Source organism: Delphinapterus leucas, chromosome 4 (assembly GCF_059928025.1).
Source record: "Delphinapterus leucas isolate spDelLeu-1000000601 "Yukka" chromosome 4, BTC_Dleu_Yukka2, whole genome shotgun sequence".
Classification (NCBI taxonomy): Eukaryota; Metazoa; Chordata; class Mammalia; order Artiodactyla; family Monodontidae; genus Delphinapterus; species Delphinapterus leucas.
This window is the reverse complement of record NC_143132.1, coordinates 70,301,593-70,321,027: the sequence shown is the minus strand read 5'-3', so window position 1 is coordinate 70,321,027 and position 19,435 is coordinate 70,301,593. Positions and strand designations below refer to the sequence as shown.

Here is a 19,435-nt window from a genome sequence, read left to right as displayed (position 1 = left end):
AGGAGAGAAGGTCCTTTCCTCTGTTCACGTGACATCTCTTAACTGAAAAGCTCCTCCCTCACTGGAGGGCTCTCGGCAGGCGTGTGGGGCTCCTGTTGCTTCTGAGCAGGGTAGCCGGGTGGACTCGGCTTCCGCAGCCCTTTTGCGCCTGGCTGGGACTGGGCAGTGGAGCAGAGGAGGAGGGCAGCAGCATGGAGGAAACTCAGGAGGAGGTAAGAGCCTCTGAGGCATCCCTTGCAGACGTGTGGGACCCGCTTGGGAGCTTGTCCATCTGTGGCTGTCAGCGTGCCTGCGGATGTGGCGCGCCCGTCCCCCTCGTCCAGGTGGGGGGCTGACGAGGCTTGGCTAGGTCTCTCCCTCCCCCCAGCTTCTGTCCTCACCCAGCTGAGGGGTTGCAGACTTCTCAGGCAGGACGGGGCGCCGTTCTGACCCTCGGGAGAGGATGCAAGTGGAGGCAGGAGAATGAGAGAGACGTTTGAGCAGGTGGTGGTGCTGAGAAGGGAGAGCTCGTTCTTCTCAGCCTGCATGGCTCCTTCTGCCGGTCTTGCAGCTTTGCGAGGGATGGTCACTGCCCGGCCGGCCCCGGCTGACAGCCGCCTCCAGGGTGGGTTGGCATGTGTCACAGTGAGATAGACGGTCTTCATATCCAGCTGGTTTCTCCGGAGTTCAGTGCTGGGACGTTCGATGCTTCCTTTTGTCATAGCATGGGACTTGTATCGTCTGGCCTGTTTTGGTGTCTTGATTGTCAGGAGGCTGGGAACTAAACGCCAAGAAATGGAACCTACCTCCAGTTCTTACTGGGATCCCCATCCTCTCCACTGAATCCCGCCCCCACCGCTGACCCTCATCCTCGCCCTGCCTCCCCGCCACACACGCTTTCTGATCCTTCTGACGCACGTTCTGCTGCATAGTGTCTTCATTTTAAGTGGCCTCAAATTCTTGCAAAAAGGCCAGCTCTAAACTGTTAGTAACCATAGGGCCACGCGCCGAGGTGGTGACCTTCTAGGATAGGAGTTCTTAACCACTTTGTGTCGGTGACACTTTCAGCGTTCTAGTGAACGCTACAGACCCCTTGTCAGAATAATGCTAATACGTGTGTAAACAGGGAACATATTGCAAGGCCTGGGCCTATTTATTAGGGCAGCTGGTTACCATTTACCATCTTAGTTTGACTTCAGAAACCCCCTGGAAGGCTCGCCAATTACAGCTTCATTGGTCCTACCTGCACAGACTCAAACGCCTGAGACAAAAGCAGCCTCTCTCCGTTTGACCCTCACGGTAGGCCCACATGGTATTCAGGGAAGGTATTTCCCCATCTTACTAAGGAGGAAATTGAGATCGGTCCCCCCCTTGGAGAGAAGGTTGGCAAGTGAGACCCCAGCTCAGGGATCCCTACTCTAGTTCCACCCTCTTTCCTCTGTGTTGCACCCTCTGGGAAAAGCAAGACTGTCGTTTTCTTATCTCAGAACTCTGCGGTATGACTAGAGAGTCATTTGAATGCAGATGGAGAGATTATAAAACGTCTCTTCCCCTCCTCCTTCCTTGCATCTTTTTCTCTTGTCCTCACCTTATGAGCAGTCTCTGGTATATGCGTGGTGACCGAAAATCCAGGTACAGTTCAAGGAACTTTTCTATTTAAAAAGTGAGGGGGAAAAACGACGGAAGATGACAACTGACACACATTTCATGATTCCTGGCATAAAAGTTCAACACTTTAAAGACTCTCTTCCATGAGGTGACCGTGGGTTGGTGCGGGCACTGGTTTGTGGCTCATTTCCCTGCTGGTCCAGCCAGCCCTGCGGGAATGGAATATTTGTATGAGCGGTTGTATGTGATGGTTGGCATTCACATCGTGGCCTGTGACCATAAAACAATATTTTAAAACCTACACTGAACAGAACCCACCACAACTGAGGGTTATGGGTTGCACCCATGGGAGAGTCCCACGTGGGTGGGAGGGGAGAGCTGGGCAGAGGCCCCAGGAGAGACGGGGAGGCCGGGGCTGCCTTGCTCTCTGCCTGCCGAGCTATCCCTGAGGGCTCATTCCTGCTCAAGCCTCAGGGACTGTAGGCTTGACCTGAGTTGGGAGACATCCCCTATCGCATGGACCTGGAGTTTAAAAGGGGAAGAAGGCAACAGGAGGGAGGAAGAGGGGACGCTACAGCCCAAGAGTAGACCACGGGGGTTTGGGGAAGTCTGAGGGCAGCAAGGTGGCAGGGGTGAGGGCGGAAGAGAAGAGCATAAGCGGGGGAAGGAGGTCGGAGACTGACGAGGCTGTTGTTCCCGAGCAAATTCTATGAGGCGAATAAGACTCTTCAGGCCATCATTCAGGTGTGCAAAAAACATTTTTATTATTATTATTATTTTTACATCTTTACTGGTGTATAATTGCTTTACAATGGTGTGTTAGTTTCTGCTGTATAACAAAGTGAATCAGCTGTATGTATACATATATCCCCATATCTCTTCCCTCTTGCGTCTCCCTCCCTCCCACCCTCCCTATCCCACCCCTCCAGGCGGTCACAAAGCACCGAGCTGATCTCCCTGTGCTATGTGACTGCTTCCCGCTAGCTATCTACCTTACGTTTGGTAGTGTATATATGTCCATGCCTCTCTCTCGCTTTGTCACAGCTTACCCTTCCCCCTCCCCATATCCTCAAGTCCGTTCTCCAGTAGGTCTGTGTCTTTATTCCTGTCTTACCCCTAGGTGCTTCATGACCTTTTTTTCCCCTTAAATTCCATATATATGTGTTAGCATACGGTATTTGTCTTTCTCTTTCTGACTTACTTCACTCTGTATGACAGACTCTAGGTCTATCCACCTCATTACAAATAGCTCAATTTCGTTTCTTTTTATGGCTGAGTAATATTCCATTGTATATATGTGCCACATCTTCTTTATCCGTTCATCTGATGATGGGCACTTAGGTTGTTTCCATGACCTGGCTATTGTAAATAGAGCTGCGATGAACATTTTGGTACATGACTCTTTTTGAATTATGGTTTTCGCAGGGTATATGCCCAGTAGTGGGATTGCTGGGTCATATGGTAGTTCTACTTGTAGTTTTTTAAGGAACCTCCATACTGTTCTCCACAGTGGCTGTACCAATTCACTATTATTTTTTTAACATCACCATCTCTATTCAAGTGATGACAGAAAACAAAGTTACTAGGTAAAGAGGGACAGTGTCTTGTTAATCACAGTCGTTTCAGGGTCCCCTGCGCCCCACGCTGCAGGCTAAGTGCAGCAGCATGACGTTGGAGGCAGGCCCACAGAGCTGCCTGTGCACACGGCACCTGCTCAGACGTCACTGTCCTCATCAGGACCACTTTCTGCTGAAATGTCCCTACACGGTGGGGGAGGAGCCTTCAGGCCCACCAGATGTGTTTCTCAGCTAACTCCCATGCCCTTTTCAGGGAAATGCGGCTTCTCCCTCGTGTTATATGGAGCCACAGAAGCTCAGGCTGCCTCAGGCTCTGCCTCAGCCACACTAGGCCTCCAAGTCCACTGCCACGCTCCGTGCTGGGGTGGGTTTTCTGGCATCACTGCTCTCCTGGGCCCCTCCCAGAAAAGTGAGGCCTAGAGCTCCTCTGCTGTCTGTGTGTCTTTTTTCCTCCCTCCCTCCCTCCCTGCCTGGGGTGGGGATTCCGTATCACAGCCCACCCCAGGATCTGACTGTGTCCACCCCTCCACCTTCTGTTCCTCTCCCCAGGCCAGAGGAACACTCCTCCCCTGCTCCCTTGGTGGGAAGGAGAGAGGCAAACGTTCTTCCAAACCAGTCCTTAATGCCAAGACCTTGAACTTGAAAAGTTAAAAAATATTCTAATTGTTTTGTTTCTCTTTGTATTTCCATTGTGGCATCCCTCTCCTGGGGCACAAAAGCCAAGTGTGGGCTTGGAAGGGCTATGGAGAAAACAGATTGCAGAGGAAAAAACAAAACAAAATCACTTGATAATTCATTCAAAGCCAGATTACAAACTTTAAAGGTCCTAGGATCTAAAAAAAGACATAGCATTCTGTGTCCTAGAATGCAAAATAAAACAGCATTTAGAGCTTCCCTGGTGGCGCAGTGGTTGAGAGTCCGCCTGCCGATGCAGGGGACACGGGTTCGTGCCATGGTCTGGGAAGATCCCACATGCCGCGGAGCGGCTGGGCCCGTGAGCCATGGCCGCTGAGCCTGCGCGTCCAGAGCCTGTGCTCCGCAACGGGAGAGGCCACAACAGTGAGAGGCCTGCGTACTGCAAAAAACAAAAAACCAGCATTTAATAAAGACAGCATTAACTATAAAATAAAGAACCCTAAGGAGTCCTGATTCCCATCCCCCCTTTTTAAAAAAATACCAGATTCCTCCAAAAAACATGTTTTGGTATCCCTGCCCCACCGGTGCTCTTAGCCCATGGCCAGTCAGCCAGGGGTGCTAATGACACGTATCACGTCCATCTGCTAAGGGGTGGAGGAAGCAAACTGCAGAGTCCATGGTTACCTACTGGCTGACGGTGGGCTCACTACAGAAGCACAGTGTTCCCACAGGAGCCAAGTGGCTGTTTCTTTTGGAGAGATCTCTGAAAGCAGCCGCAGGTGAAGGCGTGGAAGGCAGAGTCTTGGTGGAGTCAAGCTATTGTCCTCCCGGTGACCAGGGCTAGACGTGGGGCGCACTGTACCTATTAGTTAACTACTGCTGCACAACCCCCCACCCTGATCCCATGGCGTCCAGTGATGAGCACTGATTGCCATGCTCACAGGCTCGGGCCAGGTGGGGCCCCCGGGCATCAGGCTGCGGAAGGCTGGTGTGGGCTAATCAGGGCATGCTCTTTTTTTTTTTAACCTCTTTATGGGAGTATAATTGCTTTACAATGGTGTGTTAGTTTCAGGGCATGCTCTTCTTGTGTTGGCAGAAACACAAGTCTAGACTCGGAACTGGGACCCTGACCCCTCCCCCCACATTCCATTGGCCAGAGAAACCTACACAGCTGAGTCCAACATCAGTGGGTTGTGGAAATACTCTCCACCTCAAATGGGAGGAACTGCTGAGTCGTAAGGCAAAGTGTATGGATTCAGGGAGGAGGGAAGGATGGGGACGTTAACAGAATTGCCACTTGTTTTGGTACTTTATTGAATCCTGGTAGCAATGAAGTTGTGACTGATGGGGAAGGAAAGACTGGCTGCTGTCTCTTAGGATGGTACGGAAGTCCTTGTGGAAGTTTAGTTTGGAAACTAAGTTCTGTAATGACTGGGACGATGTATGCCAGGTTCACTCCCTGTGTTCAATAAATATTTGATTAAATGGTGAAAGAATATTATATGTATAGTATGTATCTGCGTGTTGATAGAAAGGGGGACAAAGTTGAATGTATCTACCTTACAGAAACGGGATAAAAAGTGTAATAACAAAAATACCAAATTTGAGGGTAACGACAGGGATTCTAGTCCTTACTCTGCCTGTCATTGGCTCTTCTGTAACCTTGCGTAAATCATTTCCCAATGGGACTCAATTTCATCTGTGAAATGGGGTGATCAGATTAGATGATCTCTAAGGATCTTCCAAAATCAGTTTCCTAAGATTCTGGGATATAGTCACTGCTTCAGTGACTGACAGGTCCCATTTTTATTGGCCAGATAGCCCCGCTCTGCCTGTGCACTCCCGGCCTCCCTCGAGGAGCCTTTTCAGAGGCACATGCTCAGTGCCTCTCACTGGTGTCGATATGAGTCAGAGCACTGAGGCGCACCATGAACACTCACAACCAGGCTGCTACAGCCCGACAGGGGATCATATAGCTGGGCTCAGGATTCCTGGCTGTGACAGGCCTTTCTCAGGGCCTGTGGATGTCACTACCTGTCTCCAAGCTTCCAGTGTTACAGATGACAGTCTGCTACTAGTTGGATTCCTTTCACTTTCCAAGTATTTTATTCCTCTAGATGTTTGTAAAATTTCCCATCTTTGAAGTTCAGTAATTTTGACAGCATGTGCCCAGGTGTATGCCTTTGTCCACAACACCTGCCTAGAACTCACTGGGCCCTTTGCCTCTGCAGACTCAAGTATTTTTTCAAACTGGGGAAAATTTCCTCAGTTATTTCTGTAAGTATTTCCTGTCCTCCCATTGTCTTTTCCTCTTTATATTCAGGAATCTGTTCTGTAAGCCTCTCATCTGCTCCCTCGTTATTTCCATTTCTTTGTCCCTTTGTTTTGAATTTTGGTATTTCTTCCACTTGATCTTCCTGCCCACAGATGTAGTTCTCAACATAATCATACCATCTTGAAATTTTTCCATCACATTTTCACATTCAAAATGAAAAATTTCATTTTAGTCCCCCCTCCCCCCAACACACATAAATTGTCATCTTGTTTTTGTTATTCTGAAGCAGGTCTGCTTCCGGTGGCAGTTCCCCTTCACCATAGAAGGCACCTATGCTTGCATTCATTCAGAAATATTTGCTGGGCCCATTCCAGGTGCAGAGATACTGCACTGAACACAAGGTGAAATCCCTGCTCTCTTGGAGCTAACACCTGTTACAGGTGGTTTTCTTTGCTTTCCTCTCCTGGTTGCTGGATTTCCTCAGGTATTTTCTTTCTTTTGCCCACCCCTGGCACGTAGCAGCAAACCCATGGTTGGTAGGAGGCCACAGACTGCATCTATGGGCCAGCACTGCACTGACCAAGATGGGCTGTCAGAAACCTCAGCTCCTCTCGCGGAAGAAACATCCAGTTGGCCCTCTGATGTGTATGCGCGTGCGCGCGCGCGCGCGCACACACACACACACACACACACACACACAGTGTGCACGTGCCCTAGTCCTGAGCCTCCCCACTCTTGCTCCTTGTGTCCACCCACCTCAAAGGAGATGATACCCCGTATCTGTTCTCTTCTTTGGAGCTCCTGGCAAAGCCTGTGGCGGTGCTTCTGGGCCTTGCCTACGTGGGCCCAGCAGCACTGTGCTAGGAGAGCTGGCTGAGTGTTGCGTGTCCTCGGGCGGCTGCCCTCGCCCTCCGTTGCCCTCTTCCAGAGACCGCAGACAGTCCGCATCACCGTGAGTGAGCATGAGTTGGGTCTGAGGCCCCAGGCCTGTGTTGCTCACAAGCTGGTCATGAGCTGATCCCTTCACTTTTCAGGGTCTATACGTCTGTCGCTTTAAAGTAAGGAGAGCGGATCAGGTTTCTTAGGTTCCTGCGGCACTACAAGTTGACAGGCTTATGCTCTACTAAACACCCAGAGTACTGGAAGAGGCCGGCATTGATACTCTCCAGTCCCATTAGTCTTACAGATGCTGTTCTGGGCACCCTGCGAAGACTGTTCCCATTTTCTTCACTAGGGCCGGTGTTGTAAGCTCAGAGCCCCATGCTCTGTAAATATTTCTTGACTGAGAAAGGGCTAAACTATTAAATGCCTCTAAAATGCTTCTATGCTGAATAGTCCCGTCATAGGTCCTAGACAGCCAAGTTCTTGTCTCAATCAATTTGTGCTCCAAAGTTTTATGACTGCAGACTGTCTGCGCTGGGCTTAGTCTCAAGAAACATCAAAATAAGCTGAAGTACCTGTTGAAAAGCAGATTTCCAGGCCTCGCCTCAAATCTGCTGAAACAGTATCTCCGATGGTGGGGCCCAGGTGATTCTTTGATGCTCCTCTGATTTCCCTTCAAGTTACCCAGAAGGGGCCCTGAGTGAGCTTCAGTAACAGAAATGCTTATGGCAGGACTTTTCTCCTGTTCTCAGCAGGAGAAAGAGACCCCAAGACCATTTCATTGCAGAAGAAAAATGTGACTAACCAGGGTAGTGATGCTCTAAGTGTGGTCCCTGTACCAGCAGCATTAGCATTGCCTGAGAACTTGTCAGAAGTGCAAACTTTCACATTCTATCCTAGAACTACCCAGAGTCGACGCTGGAGCTGGGCCAACGTCTGATTTAACGAGACTCCAGGTGATTCTGACGCATGCTGAAGTGTGAGTCCATTAAGTGGGCACTTGAGACCTCAGCACATTACTGCAAAGGTCTCTCGGCCTTGAGGTCACCAAGACTTTTAACATATCCAAGAAATTCCCGTAAGTTCTTATTAGAAAATTTTCCACCTCTTCCTAACTTTCAGCTCCTCCAGAGTAGCCCCGAGGCCACACTTCTTCCATTTCCTTCCAGCCTTATTCCATGATAATTTGCCTTTCCCAGAGGGAACTTCTCTGGAGCTGCGGCACTGGGACCCGAAGCTCAACTAGACTTCAGAGCAGAAGCTGTGAAATGTAGACTCCAAGATAAGCACCCGACTTGACCTAACAGGCTTCTATCTGACTCACGAAAGCCGAAGAGTGGGGCAGTCAGAGATGGGAACAGCTGTCATCCTGAGGAAGTGGCAAGTGTCCTCTGACACCTGCCACTGCTTGTAGGCATGATCGAGATGAGAATGGCAGATCAGGAGTGTGCTGGTGGATCAGAACTGAGAGCCTTCAAACGCAATTGCCACCTGGCCCTGCTCTAGAACCCCAGGGCCTTGAATGTGCAGCCGGGCCATTTCAAACGGATCATCTGAGCCCACACCCTGCACTCCCCTCCCTCTAAGATGCTTCCCGAACAGACCAAAGAAATATAAAAATGGAGAAAATCTGTATCAGTATCGGAGCCCAGGGATCGTCCGGAAACTGAGAAGAATTTCTAGGAGAAAGTGCACTGGGGACCAGAGAGGGACGCTGCCTAACTGCCACACGTGTGAAGTGTCCAGCCTCACCATAGTGGAGACCCAAAAACTTCAGCTCTGTTGCTGGGCTCCTTTCTCTTCATTTCTAAACGTGAAGGCTGACATCCCTCTCTGTCAACGGCGTTTGGGACAATCATGTAGGATCCTCAAGCAAACCTCCAAATGAAACCTTAGACCTCTTGATGCTGCTGTCTTTTTAAATAAATGAAGGAGAAGCTGGTCCATTTGTAATAGAAATAAGGCAAAAGGAATCAGTGACTGGGGTTCAGCACAGGTTTAAACTGCTGCCCCGGGGAAGAACTGAGTCTCCATGTTGAAATGAAAGCCTGATACTGGCTTCAGGGGCTCAGCTACAGTCATCTTCTGTTTCCCACCGCGCCCCCTCCGGTGAGTGAGCAACGGCAGTGCTGGGAGCCAGCACCATGTGGACACCTGGACTATTACTTTTAAGCAGAAGAGGAGGAGAACAGCTAATATTTAAATATTATTAGGGTACCATATTAGACGCTGAATAAAGGACACAAGAAATGCTGTACTGGTTTTAGCCTCTTCATGACCTAAAATTTCTGTCTCAAGGCAACTCAAAGAATCAAAAAGTCTGATCTAGAGATGGGGGACTTCCTCAAAGGTGGCGGATTCTAACAGGACGGGGCTGGGATTGCCGAACCAACATCAGTCTCAATAAAAGCCTGAAAATGAGCTGATTATAGTGACAGTGCAGTGATTACAGCCACTGAATATTTCCTGTGTGCCGTGGTAACTCCAGAAGTCATTCACACAGGACCCGTGGAAGAATCCAAGCAGTATTAAAGGCTGTTTATTACTTCAAGCCAGTGGCATCTCAGGAGACCATGTATCTGCAAGGCCTTCACAAAAATGTACCCAAGACACTCAAACAGCAAGTCTACTCAAATAAGCTTCCCAAGCAGCTTTTCTGTACATCTCGGCTGCGTCCAGACGATTAGCTGATGTTGTTATGCCCCGGCCCACAATGATGATATCAGAACCTCGTTTGCCAATCACTTCTTGTGGGCTTTTGTATTGCTGGCCGAGATTATCACCTACAAAACCACAAAAGTTTAATTAATACAGGAAATCAGAAAACCTGTCATATGACTTTCCTGAAAAGTATCTAACCCACTTTAAATAAAAATATGCTCTTGTTCACCACGCCCCTTCTACAGAGCAAGTGAATAAAAGCAGGTGAAGGGACTCCTTGGATTGGCCAGAGACCTCCACAGTGGGGACAGATACTAACCAATTCCTTTTCAATGTCTAATTTTAGAGCATTTATACTTTAACAGCATGAAAAAACAAAGGAATAAATTTCCTATGTTGCCAAAAAAGGTTCAGTAGCAAATAAAATACAATAAAAATTGCCTCACAATTGAAGACGATTGTAATATACATCGTAGAAGCACTGTGACATGCTGTTGGAAAAGTCCTCGCAAGGCATCTAACCTGACCACATGTGTGAGCCAGCCTTTCCCCTCAGCCCCGCCAAGTGCTTAGATTACGTACAAACCCTAATTCTGTTTTTTGTTGTTGTTGTTGCGGTACATGGGCCTCTCACTGTTGTGGCCTCTCCCGTTGCGGAGCACAGGCTCCAGACGCGCAGGCTCAGCAGCCTTGGCTCACGGGCCCAGCCGCTCCACGGCATGTGGGATCTTCCCGGACCGGGGCACGAACCTGTGTCCCCTGCATCAGCAGGCGGACTCTCAACCACTGCACCACCAGGGAAACCCCCAAACCCTAATTCTTAATTCTGGCTCTTTTGTTCTTTTTTTAAAAAATTTTTTATTGAGGTGTAACTGACATGTAACATTAGTTTCAGGTGTACATCATGATTTGGATACATTATAAACTGATCATCACAATAACTCTAGTTAACATCCGTCACCTTACAGTCACAAAACTTTTTTTTCTTGTGATGAGAACTTTTAAGATCTACTCTTTAAGCAATTTTCAAATATGCTATATAGTTTTATTAACAAAGTTGGCATACTGTACATTACATCCTCGTGGACTTACTCTATAACTGGAAGTTTGTACCCTTTGACTCCCTTCACCCATTCCATCCACCCCTACCCCACAACTCTGGGAACATCCAATCTGTTTTCTGTTGATTTTAGGTTACACATATGTGCGATCATATAGCATTTGTCTTTCTCTGACTTATTTCACTTAGCGTAATACCCTCAAGGGCATCCATCCATACTGTCACAAAGGATAAGGTTTCATTTTTTTTTAAATAGCTGAGTAATATTCCATTGTATATATACACAACATCTTCTCTATCCACTCATCCATCAGTGGGCACTTAGGTCGTTTCCATATCTTGGCTATCGTAAATAATGCTGCAACGAACATGGGGGTGCAGAAGTATCTTCAACTTAGTGTTGTTTTCTTTGGATAAATACCCAGAAGTGAAATTGCTGGATCAGATGGCAGTTCTATTTTTAATTTTTTGAGGAAACTTTATACTATTTTCCATAGGAGCTGCACCAATTTACATTCTCACCAACAGTGCACAAGGGTTCCCTTTTCTCCACATCCTCGCCAACACTTGCTATTTCTTATCTTTTGATAGTGGGGATCCTTGTTTTGTTTGATCATACAGGAAAAGCTTTGATAATAGCCATTCTAACAGCTGTGAGGTGGTATCTCATTGTGGTTTTGTTTTGCACTTCCCTGATGATTAGCAATGTTGAGCATCTTCTCATGTGCTTGTTGGCCATTTGCACATATTCTTTGGAAAAATGTCTATTCAGATCCTTTGCCAATTTTTTAATGTGATTTTTTGTTGTCGTTGTTATTGAGCTGTATGAGTTCTTTATATTTGTATACTAACCCCTTATCAGACATGATTTGCAAATATCTTCTTTCATTCAGTAAGTTGCCTTTTTATTTTGTTGGTTTCCTTTGCTGTGTGGAAGCTTTTAAGTTTGATGAAGTCCCACTTGTTTATTTTTGCTTTTGTTGTTTTGGAATCAGATTTAAAAAAATCATTGCCAAGACCTATGTCAAGCAGATTACCACCTATGTTTTATTCTAGTAATTTTATGGTTTCAGATCTTACATTCACATCCTTAATCCATTTTGGATTAATTTTTGTGTACGGTGTAAGATAGTGGTCCAGTTTCATTCTTTTGCATGTGGCTAACCAGTTTTCCCAACACCATTTTATTGAAGAGACTGCCCTATCCCCATTGTATGTTCTTGGCTCTTTTGTCAAGAATTAACTGACCATATATGTGTGGGTTAATTTTGGAGCTATCTATTCTGTCCCATTGATCTATGTCTGTTTTTATGCAAATACTATACTGTTTTGACCACTATAGTTTTGTAATATAATTTGAAATCAGGGAGTGTGATGCCTCCAGTTTTGTTGTTCTTTCTCCAGACTGCTTTGGCTATTTGGCATCTTTTGTGATTCCAAAGAAATTTTAGGATTTTTTGTTCTATTTCTGTGAAAAGTGCCATTGGAATGTTAATAGGGATTGCACTGAATCTGTAGATTGCTTTGGGTAATTTGGACATATTTACAGTATTAATTCTTCCAGTATATGAGCATGAAATATCTTTCCATTTATCTTTGTCTTCAATTTTGTTCATAAATGTCTTTGTCTTATAGTTTTTAGTGTACATGTTTTTCAGCTCCTTGGTTAAATTTATTTGTAGGTATTTTGTTCTTTTTGTTGCAATTGTAAATGGGATTGTTTTCTTAATTTCTCTTTCTGATTGTTTGCTGGTGTATAAAAATGCAACAGATTTTTGACTCTGTGTCCTGTAACTTAACTGAATTTGTGTATTAGTTCTAACAGGTTTTTTAAGTCTGCAGGGTTTCCTATATATGATGTCATCTACAAATAGTGACAGTTTTGCTACTTCCTTTCCAATTTGGATGTTTTTTGTTTCTTTTTCTTGACTAACTGCTCTGGCTAGGCTCTCCAACTACTAACCTGAATAAAAGTGGCAAAAGTGGGCATTGTTGTTTTGTTTCTGATCTCAGAGGAAAAGCTTTCAGCTTTTTCAGTATGATGTTAGCTGTGGTCCTGATTAGGCTGAGGTAAGTTCTCTCTAAAGCCACTTTGTTTAGAGTCTTTATCATAAATGGATGTTGAATTTTGTCAAATGCTTTTCCTGCATCTATTGAGTCTCTCTTCCTCCTTCTGTTTTCTTCCATTGTGCTATGATGACTTTCTTTAGTGGTATGCTTAGATTCCTTTCTCTTCATCTTCTGTGTGTCTACTACAGGATTGTGCTTTGTGGTTACCATGTGGCTTACATATGACAACTTGTATCCATAACAGTCTAAGTTGATAACAACTTAAGTTTGATTGCATTCTAAAGCTCTACATATTAACTCCCTCCACGAGGTTTTATATTTTTGATGTCACATTTTACATCTTTTTATCTTGTATGTCCTTTAATTATTATAGTTATAATTATTTTTACTACTTTTGTCTCTTAACCTTTTAAGTGGTTGATCCACTACCTTTTTCAGTGAAGTTTATTGTTTCCTATGTTTTCTTGTTACTAATTAGCACCCTTTCTTTTCAGCTTAAAGAAGTCCTTTAACATTTCTTGTAAGGCTGGTTTAATGATGATTAACTCCTTTAGATTCACTAATCTGGAAAATTCTCTCCTTCAATTCTGAATAACTCTGCTGGGTAGAGTTCTTTGCTGCAAGTTTTTCCCCCTTCAGCACTGTATATTATCATGCCACTACTTTCTGGCCTGGAAAGTTTCTGCTGAAAAATCTGCTGATAGTCTCATGGAGGTTCCCTTGTACATAACAAGTTGTTTGTCTTTTGCTGCTTTTAAGATTCTCTCCTTGTATTTAGCTTTTGGTGTTTTAATTATAATGTGTCTTGATGAGGGTCTCTTTGGGTTCATCTCATTTGGAACACTCTGGGCTTTCTGCATCTGGATGTCTGTTTCCTTCCCTAGGGTAGGGAAGTTTTCACCCATTATTTTATCAAGTTTTATATTCCTTTCTCTCTCTTTTTCTGGGACTCCTATAATGAGAATGTCAGTCTACTAGATGTGTCCAATAAGTCCACTAAGCTGTCTTCACTTTTTTCATTCTTTTTTGGTTTTGCTGTCCTGATTGGGTAAGTTCCACTGCCTTCTCTTCAAGTTCCTTTCTTTGCTTCATCTAGTCTGAACCCCTCTAGTGTATTTTTCAGTTATGTTATTGTATTCCTCAGCTCTGTGACTAATACATATATTTTCCATCTCTGCTGAAGTTGAGTTCGGGAGCATCTTTATGACCATTACTTTGAGCTCTTTATTGGGTAAATTATTTATCTCCATTTCATTAAGGTCTTTTCCTCAGGCTTTTATCTTGTTCTTTCGTTTGGAACATATGCCTCTGTTTCTTCATTTTGCTTGACTCTGGGTTGGTTTCTATGCATTAGATGAAACAACTGTCTCAGCGGTCTTAAAGGAGTAGCCTCATGTATGAGATGAATCCTGTCATTCAGCCCTACCCTAGCTCCTGGTTGTTTCTCAAATCTTTTGATCGTCAAAGCAGCCTATTATATTTGTAATAGCTCTGAGTACTCGAGGGTATGCCAAGACCTATCAGTGTCCCAAAGGGGAGGGTCTCAGTCAGCTGCTAGATTCATTCTCTGATTGCCATGGCTAGGACTTGCAAAACTATGTTGAATAACAGTGGTGAGAGTAGAAACCCTTGTCTTGTTCCTGATCTTAGAGGAAATGCTTTCAGCTCTTCATCACTGTGGGTTTGTCATATATGGCCTCTATTATGTTGAGGTAGATTCCCTCTATGCCCAGGTTCCAGAGAGTCTTCATCATAAATGGGTGTTGAATTTTGTCAAAAGTTTTTTTCTGCATCTATTGAGATGATATGGTTTTTATTCTTCAATTTGTTGATGTGGTGTATCACACTGATTGATTTGTGGATACTGAAAAATCCTTGCATCCAATGGGATAAATCCCACTTAATCATGGTGTACGATCCTTTTAATGTATTGTTGGATTCGGTTTGCTAGTATTTTGTTGAGGATGTTTGCATCTATGTTCATCGGTGATATTGGCTTATAATAATTTTTTTGTGGTATCTTTGTCTGATTTTGGTATCAGGGTGATGGTGGCCTCATAGAATGAGCTTGGGAGTGTTCCTTCCTCTGTAATTTTTTGGAAGAGTTGAAGAAGGGCAGGTGATAACTCTTCTCTAAATTTGATAGAATTCTGTTGTGAAGCCATCTGATCATGGACTTTTGTTTGGTGGAAGTTTTTTACTCAGTTTCAATTTCAGTACCTGTGATTGGTATGTTCATATTTTCTATTTCTTCCTGGTTCACTTTTGGGTGCTTGTACTTTTCTAAGAATTTGTCCATTTCTTCTAGATTGTCCATTTTATTGCCATATAGTTGCCTGTAGTAGTCTCTTATGATCCTTCATATTTCTGTGGTGTCCTTTGTAACTTCTCCTTTTTCATTTCTAATTTTATTGATCTGAGACCTCCTTTTATTCCCTGATGAGTCTGGCTAAAGGTTTATCAATTTTGTTTATCTTTTCAAAGAACCATTTTTTAGTTTCATTGATCTGTTCTATTGTTTTCTTCATCTCTATTTCATTTATTTCTGCTCTGATCTTTATGATTTCTTTCCTTCTACTAACTTATGTTTTGTTTGTTCTTCTTTCTCTAGTTGCTTTAGGTATCAAGTTAGGTTGTTTGAGATTTCTGTTTCCTGAGGTAAGATTGTATTGCTGTAAACTTCCCTCTTTGAACTGCTTTTGCTGCACCCCATAGGTTTTGGATCGTTGTGTTTTCATTTTCATTTGTCTCTAGGTATTGTTCGATTTCCTCTTTTGATTTCTTCAGTGATCCATTGGTTGTTCAGTAACATAATGTTTAACCTCCACATGTCTTGTGTTTTTTAGTTTTTTTTTTTCCTTGTAGTTGATTTCTAATCTCATAACGTTGTGGTCAGAGAAGATGCTTGATATGATTTCAGTTTTCTTAAACTTACTGAGGCTTGCTTTGTGGTCCAGGATGTGATCTATCCTGGAGAATGTTCCTTGTGAACTTGAGAAGAATGTGTATTCTGCTGCTTTCAGATGGAATGTTCTATAAATATCAATTAAATCCATCTGGTCTAATATGTCATTTAAAGCCTGTGTTTCCTTATTGATTTTCTGTCTGGAGGATCTGTCCGTTGATGTAGGTGGGGTGTTAAAGTCTCCCACTATTATTGTGTTACTATCAATTTCTTTTATGGATGAAACCTTATATATTGAGGTGCCTTTATGTTGGGTGCATATTTATTTACAATTGTTCTATCTTCTTGGATTGATCCCTTGATCATTATGTAGTGTCCTTTGTCTCTTATAACAGTCTTTAAAGTCTATTTTGTGTAATATGAGTATTGCTACTCCAGTTTTCTTTTGATTTCCATTTGCATGGAATACCTTCTTCCATCCCCTCACTTTCAGTCTGTATGTGTCCCTATATTTAAAGTGGGTCTCTTCAATATATACACTAATATGTATAAAATAGATAACTAATGAGAACCTGCTGTATAGCACAGGGAACTCTACTTCACTTTGCTGTAGAGTAGAAACTAACACAACACTGTAAAACAACTATACCCCAGTAAAAAAAAAAAAAAAAAAAAACAACTCAATTAAAAAACATTTGAGCATACAACTCACCAAAGCAAATATATGAATGGCAAATAAGCACATGAAAAGATGTTTGGCATCACTAACCATTAGGAAAATGCAGACCATGAAGAAATATCACTACCTACCTACTAGAACAACTAAAATGAAAAATATAGCAACAATACCAGATGTTGAATAAAGATGTTAAAAAAAATACCAGGTGTTGGTGAGATTGTGGAAAAACTGAATCACTCGTACATTGCTGGTGGGAATATAAAATGATACAGCCACTTTGTAAAAGAATTTAGCTTTTTTCTTTCTTTCCTTTTTTTTTTTTTTTTTGTGGTACGCAGGCCTCTCACTGTTGTGGCCTCTCCCGTTGCAGAGCACAGGCTCAGCGGCCATGGCTCACGGGCCTAGCTGCTCCGCGGCATGTGGGATCTTCCCGGACTGGGGCGCGAACCCGTGTCCCCTGCATCAGTAGGTGGACTCTCAACCACTGCACCACCAGGGAAGCCCTAGCTGTTTCTTTAAAAACCAAATATACATTTGCCATACAACTCAGTATACTCCTGGGCATCTATGACACAGAAATGAAAATTTATTCCACACAAAAACCTGTGCACAGTTATTCATAGCAACTTTACGTGTAATAGCAAAAAACTGAAAACAAGTAAGATGTTCTAAACAAATGATGGTACATCCATACCATGGAATACCACTTGGCAATAAAAAAGAATAAACTATCAATACACACACATGCACACAAAAATAAAAAAATAAAGTGGGTCTCTTGTAGACAGCGTATATACAAGTCTTGTTTTTGTATGCATTCAACCAGTCTGTCTTTTGGTTGGAGCATTTAATCCATTTACATTTAAGGTAATTACTGATATGTATGTTCATATTGCCATTTTGTTAATTGTTCTGGATTTGTTTTTATAAGTCTTTTTCTTCCCTTCCTCTTTTGTTCTCTTGTGATTTGATGACTATCTTTAGTGTTGTGTTTGGATTCCTTTTCGGTTTTGTGTGTGTATCTATTGTAGATTTTTGGTTTGCCATTACCATGAGGTTTTTATATAGCCGTCTATATATATGCAAGATTGTTTTAAGTTGTTGGTCTCTTAATTTCAAATGCATTTCCAGTGTCCTGCACTTGTACTCTCCTCCTCTCACAATTGCTGATTTTGATATCAAATTTGTGTGTGGATGATTTCCTACCTTTACTGTACGTTTACCTTTACTGGTGAGCTTTCCCATTCGTAATTTTCTTATTTCTAGTTGTGGCCTTTTCTTTTCCATCTAGAGAAGTTCCTTTAGCATTGTTGTAAAGCTGTTTTGATGGTGCTGAACACTCTTAGCTTTTGCTTGTCTGTAAAGCTTTTGATTTCTCTGTCAAATCTGAACAAGAGCCTTGCTGGGTAGAGTTATTCTTGGCTGCAGGTTTTTCTCTTTTATCACTTTAAATATATCATGCCACTCCCTTCTGGCCTGCAGAATTTCTGCTGAAAAATCAGCTGATAGGGCTTCCCTGGTGGTGCAGTGGTTGAGAGTCTGCCTGCCGATGCAGGGGACATGGGTTCATGCCCCAGTCCGGGAAGATCCCACATGCCTCGGAGCGGCTGGGCCCCATGGCCGCTGAGCCTGTGCGTCTGGAGCCTGTGCTCCGCAACGGGAGAGGCCACAACAGTGAGAGGCCCGCGTACCGCAAAAAAAAAAAAAAAAAAAAAAAAATCAGCTGATAACCTTGTGGGGATTCCCTTGTATGTTATTTGTTGTTTTTAATATTATCTCTTTGTCTTTAATCTTTGTTGATTTGATTAATATGTGTCTCAGTGTGTTCCTCCTTGGGTTTATCCTATATGGGACTCTGTGCTTCCTGGACTTGCGTGAGTGTCTCCTTTCCCATGTTAGGAAAGTTTTTGGCCATTATCTCTTAAAATATTTTCTAAGGCCCTTTCTCTCTCTCTTCTCCTTCTGGGACCCCTATAATGTGAATGTTGGTGCATTTAATGTTGTCCCAAAGGTCTCTGTCCTCATTTCATTTTTCTTTTTTTGTTTTTTTATTAATTTTTATTGGAGTATAGTTGCTTTACACTGTTCTGTTAGCTTCTACTGCACAGCAAAATGAATCAGCCATACATATGCATATATCACCTCCCTTTTGGATTTCCTTCCCATTTAGGACACCACAATGCATTAAGTTGAGTTCCCTGTGCTATACAGTACATTCCCATCAGTTGTCTATTTTATACATAGTATCAATAGTGTATATGTGTTGATCCAAATTCCTCACACCCCACTGCTTTCCTCCTTGGTATCCATACATTTGTTCTCTGCGTCTGTGTCTCTATTTCTGCTCTGTAAACGAGGTCATGGATACCATTTTTCTAGATTCCACATATACGTGTTGATATTTGTTTTTCTCTTTCTGATTTACTTCACTCTGTATGACACTCTAGGTCCATTCACATTTGTAGAGACAAATGACCCAATTTCATTCCTTTTTATGGCTAATATTCCATTGCATATATGCACCACATCTTCTTTATCCATTCCTCTGTTGATGGACATTTAGGTTGCTTCCATGTCTTGGCTATTGTAAATAGTGCTATCATTTTTCTTTCTTTATTCAGTTCTGCAATAATGATTTCCATCAGTCTGTTTTCCAGCTCGCTTATTTGTCCTACTGCCCTATTTATTCTGCTATTGATTCCTTCTAGTGTATTCTTCATTTCAGCTATTGTATTGTTCATCTGTTTGTTCTCTGAAGCTTCTAGGGTTTTTTTTGCCTGCACTGTGCAGCATGTGAGGATCTTAGTTTCCCAACCAGGGATCAAACCCATGCTCCCTGCAGTGGAAGCATGGAATCTTAACCACTGGACCACCAGGGAAGTCCCCTAGCTCTTTATTAAGCATTTCTTATATCAGTCTGTGCCTCCATTCTTTTTCCAAGATCTTGGATCATCTTTACTATCATTACTTTGAATTCTTTTTCAGGTAGACTGCCAATCTCCACTTCACTTAGTTGTTCTTGTGGGGTTTTATCTTGTTCCTTCATCTCTGCCATCTCATTTTGTCTAATTTTCTGTGTTTGTGGTCTCCATTCCTCGTGCTG

The 19,435-nt window shown here is 43.4% G+C and overlaps 1 protein-coding gene across 1 annotated transcript in view; it reads right to left on the bottom strand.

Annotated features, from left to right (window-relative positions):
• Window positions 1-9,469: 9,469 nt before the first annotated feature.
• UMPS (uridine monophosphate synthetase) overlaps window positions 9,470-19,435 on the bottom strand; it is a 54,266-nt gene continuing 44,300 nt past the window's right edge. Inside the window, exon 6 of the mRNA XM_022567573.2 lies at window positions 9,470-9,740. Within this exon, the coding sequence (XP_022423281.2) occupies window positions 9,571-9,740 (170 nt within the window). The 3' untranslated portion in view covers window positions 9,470-9,570. The remainder of the gene's footprint in view (window positions 9,741-19,435) is intronic.